This window comes from Eptatretus burgeri, chromosome 15 (genome assembly GCF_056783735.1).
Source record: "Eptatretus burgeri isolate ZD-2024b chromosome 15, Ebu_testis_v1, whole genome shotgun sequence".
Lineage (NCBI taxonomy): Eukaryota > Metazoa > Chordata > Myxini > Myxiniformes > Myxinidae > Eptatretus > Eptatretus burgeri.
The window spans coordinates 59367653-59382153 of NC_140975.1; the positions used below are offsets into that span (position 1 = coordinate 59367653).

General features: G+C 43.5%; 1 protein-coding gene across 6 annotated transcripts in view; it reads right to left on the reverse strand.

The window, feature by feature from the left end:
- Window positions 1–14501, reverse strand: part of LOC147012284 (protein unc-13 homolog D-like) — an 86069-nt gene that overhangs the window by 28279 nt on the left and 43289 nt on the right. For 5 of the 6 annotated variants that reach the window (XM_085856195.1, XM_085856193.1, XM_085856194.1 and 2 more), the window contains 8 exons: window positions 14242–14327; window positions 12717–12831; window positions 9554–9678; window positions 6664–6754; window positions 6325–6378; window positions 6106–6197; window positions 5772–5823; window positions 5266–5607 (listed from right to left, as the gene is read on the reverse strand). In XM_085856195.1, coding sequence (XP_085712321.1) covers window positions 5266–5607; window positions 5772–5823; window positions 6106–6197; window positions 6325–6378; window positions 6664–6754; window positions 9554–9678; window positions 12717–12831; window positions 14242–14327 — 957 coding nt within the window. The remainder of the gene's footprint in view (window positions 1–5265; window positions 5608–5771; window positions 5824–6105; window positions 6198–6324; window positions 6379–6663; window positions 6755–9553; window positions 9679–12716; window positions 12832–14241; window positions 14328–14501) is intronic. The other variant, XM_085856197.1, reaches the window with a different exon arrangement.

The following is a 14501-nucleotide window of genomic DNA, read 5'->3' on the forward strand; positions in this document are numbered from 1 at the left end:
CCACGTGTTGGACCAGTTTGTGATTTTATCCAGATCTGCAGTGAGCGAAGAAGCTGCTGCTTGCCGGTCTGAGGGATGACAGATGGTACGGCAGAGGGTGGAGTCGTCGGCAAAGAGAAATAGAGGATTTTCCAGAGAGTCCAAGAGATAATTGATGAAAACCAGAAAAAGAACAGGGCCCAGAACGCTACCTTGAGGAACTCCAGCCTGCACAGGAAGAGGGGATGAAAGAACTCCATTTAGGGCCACACGTTGACTGCGACAGGAGAGGAAGTCTGCGAGCCATGAGTGGAGATGGCCTTGGATACCATGGGAAGAGAGTTTGGTGAGTAGGGCAGGGTGCCAGACTGTGTCAAAAGCACGTGATATGTCCAGGGATACGGCTCGGATTTCCTGTCTGGCATTGAGGACCTCCATCCATTGATGGGAGAGCAGAAGCAGCATATCCAGGGTAGAGTGACCTGGTCTGAAACCAAATTGATGATTGGAAATCAAGCCATTGGAGAAGAGGAAGGATTTCATGTCTGAAGCGATGATGGATTCCATCACCTTGCTGATGATTGGGAGAAGGCTGATTGGTCTGTAGTTACAGGGATCTGTTTTTAGACCTTTTTTATGCAGGGCAGTGATGTTAGCAGATTTCCAAGCAGATGGCAGATGACTTTGGGCAAATGAGAGGGTGAATAGAACAGAGAGAGGGTGAGCAAGAGCAGAAGAGCAGGCTTTGAGGACACGTGGGCTGATGCCGTCTGGACCGGTTGCAGAATCTGACTCGAGGTTTGAAAGCAAGCTCTCCACCTTGTCAGGAGAAAAGGATACAGAGTCCAGGGACAGTTGGGTGCGACTGGGTAAAGTGGGTAGAGATAGAGATGGGTTTAGGACACAAGATTTAGCTGCAAACACCGAGTTTAGACATTCAGCTTTATCACGTGTGGAATCAGCAGTGCGGCCATTTGAGGTAAGGGAGGGGATGGAGGGGGAACATACACCAGAAACAGATTTGATTAGACGCCACCAGGATTTTGAGGAGGGAGAGAGGTTTGAGAGTTCAGACTTGAGATGAGAAAGATGTTGTTTTCTGGCTCTCCTGAGGAGAGCCTCAACACTTGTTCCGAGCTTTGTGGAAAGAACTGAGATTGCCCTCAGTTGGGTTTGCTTTCCATGAGGCAAAGGTAAGTTGTTTCAGGACAACTGCCTCGCCACAAGCTTCAGTAAACCAAGGGCGGGAGGAAGGGTAAGACAACTGAACACGAGAGGGGATAAATCTGTGCATGAGGGAGAGCAAGTTTGACGTTTTGACCTTGACGTTTTAGCCAGCGTATGGCAACATAGCAAAATGTATGTAAAACGCTGGCGTATGCTGAACTGTTGATGTTATTTTTTCCAGTTTTGGATGTATTCATAATGAGTTGGACGTATGCATAACGTATTAGTAACGTACATAGAACGTTTCGATAACATATAGATAACTTATACCAACGAATGCTGAGCGTGTTGTCGGCGTTCACAACCTATGCCCAACGATAGTCTAACTTATGCATAGCGCGGCAGCGTATCGCCGACGAACTCATGGCGTAGCCTATTAAAAGGCTGCAGCTCGACGATTCAAATAATAACCGCACTAGACATCGAAGTGTCAAGCCGCTGTCACACCTTGACGTTTTAGCCAGCGTATGCCGACGTATGAAAAATTTGCCGAATACGCTGACACACGTCGAATACGTTATAAGTAAGTTTTGTATACGTTAAGAGCACGCTGAAGTACGCTGGCATACATCGTATTTCGCCGAGTACGTCGACAAATTTTAAGCATGCTGAAAATTTTTCGACGTATGCCGGCGTATGACGCACACGTTCCGCATATGCAGGCCATAAGTTGTAGGCACGTCATGCGATCGTTGACACACGTCGACACACGTTACTTGTAAGTTACTCATAAGTCGAAACACGTGGAGGTAATATTTGGCGTACCCGAAACTTATTTCTAACCTATGAGTAGCGTGCTTTGAACCTATGTGTAAGGTATCTCCAAAGCACATTGACATATGTAGACGTATTTGACGTCTTCCGGACGACCACAGAACTTACTGAACGTGTTTCTAACTTACAGCTACCGTATAATGGCGTATTGGCAGCGTTTAGGGGGATTGGTATATAAAAATGGGGTTCACATAGGAGGAACCCGTCAGTGTTCCAGACTCCATGTTTTTTTTTTGTTTTTTTTTCCTTCGGCATGACGGTGATGGTGACACTTCGATTTCTAGTGCGGTTATGATTTAAATCGTTGAGCGGCAGCCTATTAATTATATTATATTATAACCGCACTATAAATCGAAGTATCAACATCACTGTTATGCCGAAGAAAAGAACAAAACAAAACAAAAAAAAATATGGAGTCTGGAACACTGATGCTAAACATTACCTCGACGTGTTTCAACTAATGAGTAACTTACAAGTAACGTGTGTCGACGTGTGTCAACGATCACATAACGTGCTTACAACTTATGGCCAGCGTATGCGGAACATGTGCGTCATACGCTGGCATACATTGAAAAATTTTGAGCATGTTAAAATTTGTCAACGAGCTCGGCGTACTATGATATATGCCAGCGTGCTCTTAACATACACAAAACTTACCCATAACGTATTCGACGTGTGCCAGCATTTTAGACAAATTTTTCATATGTCGGCACACGCTGGCTAAATCGTCAAGGTGTGACAGCGGCTTTAACGCTGGAGCTGTTGCCCCTGCATTGAACCTATCAGGAGCTGCGGTTCTGGGGGGTGGGGGGAGTGGTGGCTGCATTACGTTTGTGGTGGCTTGGGATCCGAGGGTCCTGAGTTCAAGCCCCGTTGGTCGCTGAATTTACACCAGGAGGTTGACTCAGCCTGTCATCCTTCCGAGGTTGGCGAAATGAGTACCAGTGTCCTGGTCCCGGTGTAAGCCCCGGTTAGAATAGGTGTACCAGTGTCCTGGTCCCGGTGTATGCCCCGGTTAGAATAAGTGTACCATATCCCTGTGTGTCGTAAGAGGCGACCAGGGTTAGCGTCAGGAAGGGCATCCGGCCATAAAACATTTGCCTCAAAAAAAGCTAACCCCTGCTCAGCAGGGAAAAATGGCTGTAAAAACGGCTGTTTTTTTTTTGAGTGGCATGGCCTGTGTGCGAGTAAATTGCCATCTCGACGTATAAGTAGGGAAATGTCAGCTTAAGAATTGTATTGTTTACATGTTCACCATACAGGGGGTGGTGGTGGTAATAATTAGTTAGAGGTTATGGTGAAGGAAATTGTGTGTGTAACCTCTATGTCAACCCCTACCGGGGGTGGGGGGGGGGAGGGCGCCACAAGACTTGAGACTTGGCATGAAAGAGGCAGGGGTGGAGCTATGAATGCCTTCCGAGGGGTGGAACGATGGATCGCCTGGGAGGGGCAGAGCGTTGCCCTGAGAAGGGGGGGGAGTTATAGACGCCTCCCAAAGGGGTGGAGCGTTGACAATGGAGAGGAGAAGGAAGAGCAAAATCGGGAGTTGGGAGTCTGAAAAGAAGACGACGAGAGGAAAGAAAGTTTCTCTGAGGAAAACGGGGAACACGACGGGGAAAAAGGCTGCTGAGGAGAATAGAGTCTGAGCTCTCTCTGAGGAGGTCATCCTGCCTGCCTTGAAGAGGTCATCCTGCCTGCCTTGAAGAGGTCATCCTGCCTGCCTGTTTTTCTAGTCTCTGCCTGCCTGTGTCTATCTTAATCCTTTGCCTGTTCGTCCTGCCTCTGCCCATTTCGTCGTTCCTGCCTTGCCCCATTTCCGTTGACCTTCCCGTCTGCTTGCCTCATCGTCCCGTTCCTTGTCCCTCATCACCTGCTTGGCCCCGTTGCCCCAGTGCCGAGTCCCCCGGTTTTGTCCCATTCCCATCTGTGACTGAGTCTGGTGTGAGAAGCCTTAGTTTCTTTAGATTTCTTTTACCTCATTGTACATAATTATTTATGATCGATTTTGTGTCTCCTTTTCTTCCCCACCACAATCTGCCATTGTCTCCTCCGTCGAGTTCAATCTTCCCCGTGTTTTTTTTTTTTGTTTGTGGTCCTGGAAAATTTAACCAGTTGGGTTTAAAAGCTTTAAGGTTTCTCGTGTTTCTCCTCATGACCCCCACACGCTCTCCGCCATCAATTCTGAACATCTCCTCAGTTGAGCCGCTCGGGACATCGCAAGACTTTAACCTCCTGCCGCGACGAGCTCGCCATTAGTTGAGCTGTCGACGTAACAATATGTATTTCCATAGCAACCAAAGCAATCTGCAAATGTATGGAAAGGGATAAACAGGGTTAATGAGGAATGAAAATATAAGGGTCGGGATGGAGGGATGACAAGAGACGGTGGTATACTGGAAATGTGAATCCCTGGAGGGAAGAGTGATATTGAACAGACTGAGGAAGGATGTTCCAGCAGAAGAAAAGATGAACAAAGAAGTGGAGGTGAGCAGTAAGCGTGTATTTGGAAATTTCATTCGGAGGCCATTGCTGGAAGAACACTTGTGACCTTCAGAGACCGGGATGGATGGTGGGATGGAAGAGCAAAGGGAGCAAGAACAGAGAGGCGGTCGATAACAAAGTCGATTCGTGTTGCCATCACACAGTACTCGACTGTTGAAAATAAATATTTATTTCCCCATTGAAGCTTCAGTTCAGGACTTCAATGATGCCTCCAATGAAGAAGCAGGTCATGTTATCCATGTTATTACCCCCGCCACCGAAGGTGGAAGGAGGTTAAGTTTGGAGGATGGAGGTTATGTTTTCACCCCTGTCTGTCTGTTTGTTTGTTTGTTTGTTTGTTTGTTTGTTTGTTCTTGAACAAAATATCTCAAAAAGTTGTGGAAGGAGTTGGACGAAACTTGGTTTGCAGGCTGGATATGTAACAAAGAAGAATTGGTTTGATTTTGGTGAAGATCTGAATCTGGATCCAGATCCGAGAATTTTACAGTGATTCTTCACCTTTGAGTGATCGGGCTAGAACGATATGTAGCACGATATTTCAAAAAGTTATGGGTGGATTCAGACGAAACTTGCTGGATGAGTTGGTTAGGTGATAAGAACGAGCCGATTAAATTTTAATTCAGCTCCGAATCCAAATCCGACTTATCAGTGGGATACAACACGTAAACTAATCAGCCTGGTGCAGGTATGCGCTCTACCGAGTGCCCTTCCAGTTCTATGGTGTGCTAATGTGCAACGAATGTTCATAATGACTTCAAAGTGTGCAATTGTTTCTCTGGTCACCTTATCTTTCTCTACAGCCCGTTGTATGAAGATCATTCCTTCAGCAAGAATCCCATCCAGCCACTCCTCGTGTATGGGTTCAAACCAAAGTCGGAAGTCATCAAATGGAGACTTGGAGGCGCACATACCATCGGGAGTAGCAAGACCCATTTCTAGAGGATGAAGACATTCTTTACGTTCCTCATGGTGCACCGACTCCTGCAGCAGCTTCTGGCCAAGCTTATTCAGGTGCTGTGTTTGTACAAACAGTTGAGTAAACATCTTTGCCAGCTGTCCTTGGTTGACACTTTTCATTTTCTCCTTCGCAGACTCTTCCAACACAAACATGATATCTGCAGCCAACTGCCATGGCACACAGAAGATTAAAGACATGATTGAGCATATACCTCTCATCAAATTGATAAAATGTCATTTGAAACCACATGTATCTCACTACAGGTGTGCAATGATTTGAGGGAAGCATTGTGATGTTGGCACATCAGGTAGTGCTGTAGTGCTGTTCTGACCATATCTCCTAGCGCGGTGAAACGGATGACGGATACATCAACCCCGCCCTCACTGTAACAACAATGACACCATCATATGCACAATAATCCAGCATCAACGTTATCAAGAACAAGATATGCGGCATAACGTCACGATGTGCATTTTGCATTCACACTCGACGCCAATTCTGCCCCCTCCTTCCCGAAGAATAGGCGAGCTATCGCGGGCACCACAAACATACTCCAAATTCCTGCCCTAACCAGCAGAGGGCATTGCTTCAGCAGCACAGCCACACACTCAGCCAATGATGCTACCCTGCTTTATTACAGCTAATCGATTGTCGTCTGGCCTCACCTGCTGAGAACCTCATGCAAGAGTCCGCAATGGAGACGTTGCAACACCTGCTCACACAGCTGGGTCAAGTGATACAATCTTTCCAGTTTTCCCTGTGGGAAAAACAGTGCGCAAACCCATTGGACAATTGATAAATCAAGCAATGAAGAAACGGTGAACACGCCAAAAGTGCCGACAAGCTCTGAACTTCACACCTTGAAGACACCTTGAGTAACTCACCTTCTCACTGCTCAGCTTGTTGCTTTTTTCATTGTACCAAACTTGTGCCCCTTCCTACAAGTACAGAACATAAAACGATTGTTGTAAAAAGTGGGACAACAAAGATGATGTTAAAGTACAAGAAAAAAAAAGTGAAGGTGATGGGTGAGGAGGGATTTTCTTGTTGTTTTGTTTTTAGATTCGAGATGATATCCTGTTTATAAGGAAACTGGCAACATCACTGTCTCGTGAAAAACTTCCAAAAGACACACAAACAAAGGATGCCACCGTCACAGTGCTTAGATTATGGGGTTAAAAAAAAACAAACAAAAAAAACAATTCAATTGTGATGCTGCTGACCTTTAAAGCAAGAGTCATTGATGTTTTCAAGTCCATCTGTGGTTTACAACCTGGCAAACGGCTCAGCTTCAACAATATCTGCTGTAAACACCTATTGTACACAAGGAAATAGCAGCACGAGGACACAGCATTGTTAATCTCTTCTCCGTCGTTACAATGGTATCCTGTTTGTACGACAAAACTGCTCCATTGCCGGAACGTCCAGGCACCCGAGGCCCAACACCTTGAGCAGTGGATCACACCTTGAGCATCCTTAAACCACCTTCACCCAATCTGCTTCGGTGCTCCGATGGCACCACAAAAGCATCTTGGTAGTTGACGCTGAATTCTTTTTCGGCCGACAGTGCAAGTCATCATTGTGCCTTACGGTATTACACGCAGGTACGTGGTGGACAAAAATAAATAAATATCTTGTCAACAACAAAAAAGTTGGGCCACAACAGAAAAAACAGCTTTGGAGCCAATAAGTAGGATTTAAATAATATATTGACAAACTTGTTTTTCAGGCTCGTCAACCATTTGTTTTATGCCAAACCATACTTTCGCTGCGGCATACTTCCGATCAATGGTTTGTTTGAAAGCAGAAGAAGAAGAAAAAAAAAACAGGAAAACTTTACATCGATTATATTCCCCTAACCCTCCTCCACCCCCTTCAGCCTAATTCATACAAGTGCAGGATGAAGACCTCCCTCAAATCAAGTTAAGAGTTGTTCGTCATACTCTCCGCGCTTGGCAAGTACCAGTTGGTGAGAGTGTGCAGCCGTGGGACTCCAACCCACACCAGTCAATGGCGAAAGAAATGTCTTTAAACACCAAATAGCCAGCTCATCGTTTTGAGCACCAGCTTAAAAGCATTCAATTAAAGGTGCAGAGGAAGTCGAAGTGGGAATGAAGAATAAAGCACAATTCCTAAATGTGAGATTTTCCCAACGTGTAAGATAGCAAGGAGTACAACACTGAAATGGTGTTACAAAGACATACACAGGTGGAAACGCTCACCCTAACATGGTGAAACACAGTTCGTATTCAGTATGACGCAAAAGTTGGTAAACGTGTCAATACAAACAGCATTGTACTCTTGCGTGCCTGGCACGATGGCCTAGAGGTATACACACTCACCTGTGAGCCGTCGAGCCTGGACTTGAATCTCGGCCCACCTACAACTCGTCATCTTGATGTCTTGCAGAGCAGGGAGATTCATCAATGTGTGTGCCCTCTCGGATGGACATTAAACTGGGTGTCCCATCTGCCGGTATTAGTTGGTGGACGATAAACACCCTACGGTGTCATTTGCGAAGAGTAGGGGAGCTATCGCCAGCACGGTGAACAAATTACAAATTATAGAGCTCATAGAACACGATGCCCCGTGCAGTGTTTAAGTATACAATTCAATTTTAATAAAATAGGAATTTCAAAGATGGTGAAAAACAATCCGGAAGTTTAGTACTACCGAAACAGTCTTATACATCACCGTTATACACTGTGATAAGACAACGTTGAGTCTCAATTTAGGCGACGGAGGCTTTATTGATCACCATAGAATGCAGAATCAATCGGCATCGTACGTAGCCATATCGGCGACCTCTTCTTCACCCCGATACTGCACCCTCTCACATGCCACGCACACTTCCCAGGGTCTCAGCTTGACAGCTCCTATTACATACACTACGTCCTTTAGGACACGTCAAAGTACTGCAAAACTGGAGGTTCGTGGAAGTATTATGAAGGCGATTTGTGTTCTCCAGTGTTCAATGATACGATTCAATTTAAACAAAGGTTCAAAGAGGTATAGAGGCATATGAATAAAATAATACCGGGTTTTACCGCCATTTTACCCAGTATCGATTACATCACCCAATCTAACACGTTATATTCGTTTTTCGTGCCTGCTTTTTGTGTCCTTTATAACGTCCTTAAAAACTGTAAGTTTCCTGTTTGGAATGATTTTAAATTTTGTTTGACTGCCAGGCAGACGGAGTAAAAATATTATCTCACTCCTCTCTGCACATATGTCAGGTCAGGTATGGGAGCATGTGCCAGAACAGCGTGTCGCTGCATCCACTTTCCGCCGGTACTCCAGGGCCTCCATCTGGCCATCCCCCAGGCAGATGCCAGGCCCATCCCCATCTCCTTGAGATGCCGGTAAACCTGCTGCAACCACGAGGCACGTGTTCGGCCCACCGGCCTCCTCCACTCATGAGACTCCCTCGCTGAGAGAATCTGGTGAGCAGGATCAGCGTCAGGAAAACGAGCCACATGTCCATACAGCCGCAGCTGATGCTCACGGACCATGCAGGTAACAAATCTCATCCGAGTCTCTCTCAGCAACCGCTCGTTGGACACAAAATCCGACCAGCGATAGCCAAGGATTCTCCGAAGAGACCTGGTACCAAAGGAATTAAGTCTCCTTCTCAGACATATGTAGGCGGGACAAATTCAGAACCAAGGTAAGTTAAAACGGCAAAATTGTCTTCCTATTCGTATTCCGATTCGTGTACAAAATATAACATTTGATTTAAATAAATTATTCCTCGATCGTAAACTGATAAGACAGTCATACAGAAGGATTGATGGACATGAACCAATTGCTTAACCCTGCTTTTTGCTTTGCTTGCGTGGGGTAATAACTGCCCTAACCTACTGAGGGCATTCAGTGTCAGAGCCATGCCCTCAGACAATGATGCTCCTTGCAGCCATGCGGTGCATACGACAGAAGAAGAAAAAGTACTGTGTCATGCACACACATATTCTGTAAGTGGATATCTGCTCTTTGTTATTTCGGTGAAATGGAAACACTCACACAGGCTAGCGACTCTGCTTACCTACTGATCGCTAACGCTCCTAGGAACAGAAGAGCATGCAGCAAGAATGATGTGCAAGTTATACTCACTTGATGGTATCACCAAGAACTGTGGGACTGGCTCTCTCTGAGGCTGGGAAGTTCACTTCAATGTCTTTCAGCTTGTTCAGAATTTGTTTCTTGGTACTGTCAAAACTTTCGCACAGCCGAGGTTCCTGCACACAATGTGCAAAAATACATCTCTTGCCTTTGGATGACAAGTAATTTACAGTATTTGATAGTATGACCGAGACTGTCTCGAGTCAGAGGTTAGACTTTGAAAGAGTAAAATATAACGATTAAAGTTTTGGTGCCGTTACAACAGGAGATACAACATTTTGGATCATGAGAATGGCAAAATTAAAGAGATTGATAATAATGGATGACGACAGTATATCAAAGATGCCATGAACAAAAATGGCCTCTTCCCATGTGTCCAAGTTATTTTTCTCAAATATATATATATATATATATATATATATATATATATATATATATATATATATATATATATATATATATATATATATGTACTGTACATACACAGCCTACCATGTAAAGATTGTAACCACAATCCACTTCATCTCATATAAGAAGCTCAATTCGTGTTTGTTTATGTATAATAATCATAATCTTTCGTCATGTATGCAGCGAAATTCCTCTTTGGAGACAATGTTCCGGTAAGTTCAAACATCAAGGAAAAAAACCCCAAAACATACATCAAAAGAAATAAGAAAACAGGGTGAAAAAAAAGAAGGAAGATGGACTCAACAGTAAAATGGCGAAGAAAAAAACAACTGAACCAAGCCCAAACAAATTTTGCATGTAACCCAAGGGTTCCCCAAGTCAGGTTTTTTGAAGGCTTAGCTTATCTGGGGGAGGGGATTCAGGGTGGAGGAAGACCCCAATTCTCTCTATGTAAATGTGTATAATATAGCACCACATGGTGGCATCTGGTATTATATGGATTATCTCCCCATTTAAGGAAAATTTAATCAACTTAATAATTGTGTTACATTTGTGAGGTTGGGGTGGTTTGGGGGGTGGGGGGGGGGAGTGGATTAGACATTGTCTTAGAACAGATAGAACTGTATTGAGTAGGATGGTCCTGGTTAGACAATCTCGATGTATTAAGTAGAGCATTGTTCGCTGAAGGATTGTCTTGTTTGAATGTGCACCATATGGAGGATGGTGCATGGTAATAATTAGTTAAGGTTTAATGTAAGGAAACTGTATGTGTAACCTCCTGTCATATCACCAGGTGGGAAACGGGTGCTTTTGGAAAAGCAAAGGGGAGTGTGAGGCAGATCAATGGACTATGCCAGGCAAAGGAGGGGGGAGGGGTGGGGATGTGTTTAGCTGTGACCACCTCCTGGTTGAGGGGGAGGGGAGGGGGTGGAGTTTGGACTCTGAGGAGAGCTTGGTCTAAAGAGAGCAAGACAGAGGATTTAGCACCATCGAGGACTCAGAAAGAGAAACGCTTTTGCCTGCCACCCCAATCCAGGCCTGCTTTGGGCCTCGCTTGTCTCGTCGTCTGGCATATTGCGGCACATCGCCATCCTCCATCGACTTACCCAAGGAGCTAAGGCCCACCCAGTTGCTCATTTCCTTCTCTCCCCCATCTTTGATTGAATCATAGAAATGGCACCAAAGAAATTTTTGTTCTCCTGTATATAATTATCTATTTATTTATTGCATTCCCTCCCCCCCCCCACTCCCCAATCCACCATTATTTTCCTCCGTTGAGTCAATCTTCCCCTGGAGTTGCTGTGTTGGGAAAAAAAAACCTGTTGGTTTTACAAGAGTTAAGGTTCTCGTGTCTCCTCGGTTCTCGTGCATGTAAAGCCGCCGTAACTCGTACGCAGTTTGAGGGAGTTAAAGCCAGTTCGGTCCATCCATCCAGCGGCAGTGTTAATTGGTCTGGACACGATAATATGCATTACGGTGATGTTAAAATCCGAGTGAGAATAATTCGAAATTTTCAAAATGTTTCACTTCATTCATTTTTAACGGAGGTTCAAACCAAAGCATCAAACACTGAGCTTCACAGTGAAGTTGATGTGATTTTTGCTATATATATATCTATATATAAATATATATATCTATATATATATATATATATATATATATATATATATATATATATATATATATATATATATATATATATATATATACATATGTCGATAAATATATATATACATACATATATATATATATATATATATATATATATATATATATATATATACATATATATATATATATATATATATATATACACATCGATAAATATTTATATACATACATGCAAATATATATATATATATATATATATATATATATATATATATATATATATATATATATATAAAAATATATATATCGATAAATATCAATATACATACATACATATCTGTATACATCGATAAATATCTACATATATATATATATATATATATATATATATATATATATATATATATATATATATATATATATACATACATATACTGTATATATTTATAAATAAGGATGGTTGATAAAAGTGAGTTAAGAGATCGAAGATTGTATCCCTGTGGTTGCTTGGCTGAATAATTTTCTGGCGGCGCAGCTGTGCCGCTGATGCAGTGCCCCTGTTACAAGCACACTGGTACTCATTTTGCCAACCTTGGAAGGATGACAGGCTGAGTCAACATTACCTGGTGTTAATTCAACGGACTGACAGAGACTTAAACTCAAGACCCGAGGATCGTAAGCCAGGCACATTAACCATTAAGTCAACACCAGGCCTGTACCCCACTAATATATATGTGTATATATATATATATATATATATATATATATATATATATATATATATATATATATATATATATATGTTGATTTAAATACATCCCATAGCTTTATTAAAGCAGCAAGGCATAGATCACGTCTCATAACAGCCGAAGCTGCATGAACTGAGCAACAATGGTTGGCTGCCACACAAAGCCAGTCTCCGCCTTGCTGTACACTAAGCAGGAAGTGGGTTTGTGGCTGGGCATAAGAATAAGATGAGAAATAGCCCTTCCGACCAAAAATGACAACATGACACAAGGGCCATGCGCATGCTCACCACATTACCTCCAATACCCGATGGCTTCTGTGGACACACTCAGGTCTGTTTTATACTCGATATATAACATTAGCAAAATCATTACAGCTCTTGCATCACCTGGTCAGAGAGCTGTTCCTTTGAGAAATTGGAGTCCAGTGACACCAGGAGAGAGTGTAGGTGCGATATGGGTATTGATCTGGTGGCATGGATCTTGCTGCTCACAAGCCAGCGCCTGCAGATGCCACAGGAACAGAGAACATGTGAGATGCGGCTTATAGACCAGAATGTGACACGTGACTTGTCAACTTAATTATAAATCAAAATTGAAGTGGATCATTAGAGAATATGCTGGACTCTGTCTTTTTCACTTGAGAAGGTGGAGAAGTTTTTGGCAACTCTCAATTCTGATTCTGCAACTGGCTCGGAGAGCATCAGCTCACATGTCCTGAAAACCTGCTCTGTTGCTGTTGCACATATTTTTTCTGCTCTGTTTATCCTATCATTTGTCCCAGGCCATATTCTATCTGCTTGGAAGTCAGCCACCATCACTGCATTTCATTAAAAAGGTGCAAAAACAGATCCCTTTAACTGTAGACCTATCAGCTTTCTTACAATCATCAGCAAGGTCATGGAATCCAACATTGCAGTCGACATCAAACTTTCCTTTTCTCCAATGGCCTGATTTCAGGACCATCAGTTCCATTTCAGACCTGGCCACTCGACAATGGGTATGCTGCTTCTGCTCTCCCAACAATGGATGGAGGCCCTCAATATCTGACATGGGACCAGGGCCATCACTCGAGACATACCTTGAGCATTCAATACAGTCTGGCACCCCATGTCTTGCTCTCCAAAACTCTCTTCCCATGGCATCCAAGGTCAACTCCACAAATGGCTTTCTGACTTCCTCTCCTCTCATGGCCAACATGTAGCTCTCAATGGGATCTTCTTATCTCCTTCCCTGTCAATGCTGGAGTACCCCAGGGCAGTGTTTTGGGCCCAGTCCTATTCCTAATTTTTATCACCAATCTTTCTACCTCTCTGGAAAATCCTTTTTATTATACGACATAAAATGTTGATTACTCCACCATTGCCGTAACGTCCCTCATCCATCATTTCGGCAGGCGGCAGCCTATTGTCTCTCTCCAGACCTTGATAGCTGGTCAAACACTTGAAATATGTCTTTCAATCCTGACAAATCTCACACTCTTTCCAAAACGACTGTCTGGCAAACCCTCCCTTATACTTTCTTAACAATCCTCTTGAAGAAGTTCAGTCACTCAAACGTTTTGGCTTCACTAATCAGCAATAAACTACATTTTGAGCTGCAGGTGAAATGTTGATGAGTTGAAATCCTATTTGCTACAGTGTTTTGCCAAATTTAGGAAATGATGTCTGCTGATAACAAGTGTGGCTTGAGTTTTATGAACAATACAAAACTTTTTGTCCCAGAAATCTATGGCTCAGGAAGAAGGTTGTACACATACTTTTACATGGGTTACAAAGCCATTAGACAAAAACAACCATTGTATCTGAGATCTGAACCTGAGATCCCAGCATAATGAGCTCGGTGCTCAGATGGGAGTGTCAAACAGGACAACTCATGTCTGTGGAGGCGGAGTGTCATGGCAAATTATCTTACGCGAGGCATATCTGGAACGGTGTGAGATCCAATTGAACAGCGTAGTCAGAAAGTATGGTGGTATTCTGCTCCTTCAGATCTTCAGCCTGCAGTCAAGCACAAGCACACATGGACAGGCTCATAAGTCAGGCCTAAAGTCACAATCATGGTCAGGGCTGCAGATTGCATCTGCTCTCCCGATACAGCTCAAATAATACACAGTCCTTCATGCAACAAGCCCAGGAAATTGTGCAAATATATGGCAACGGTGTCAAGGCCTG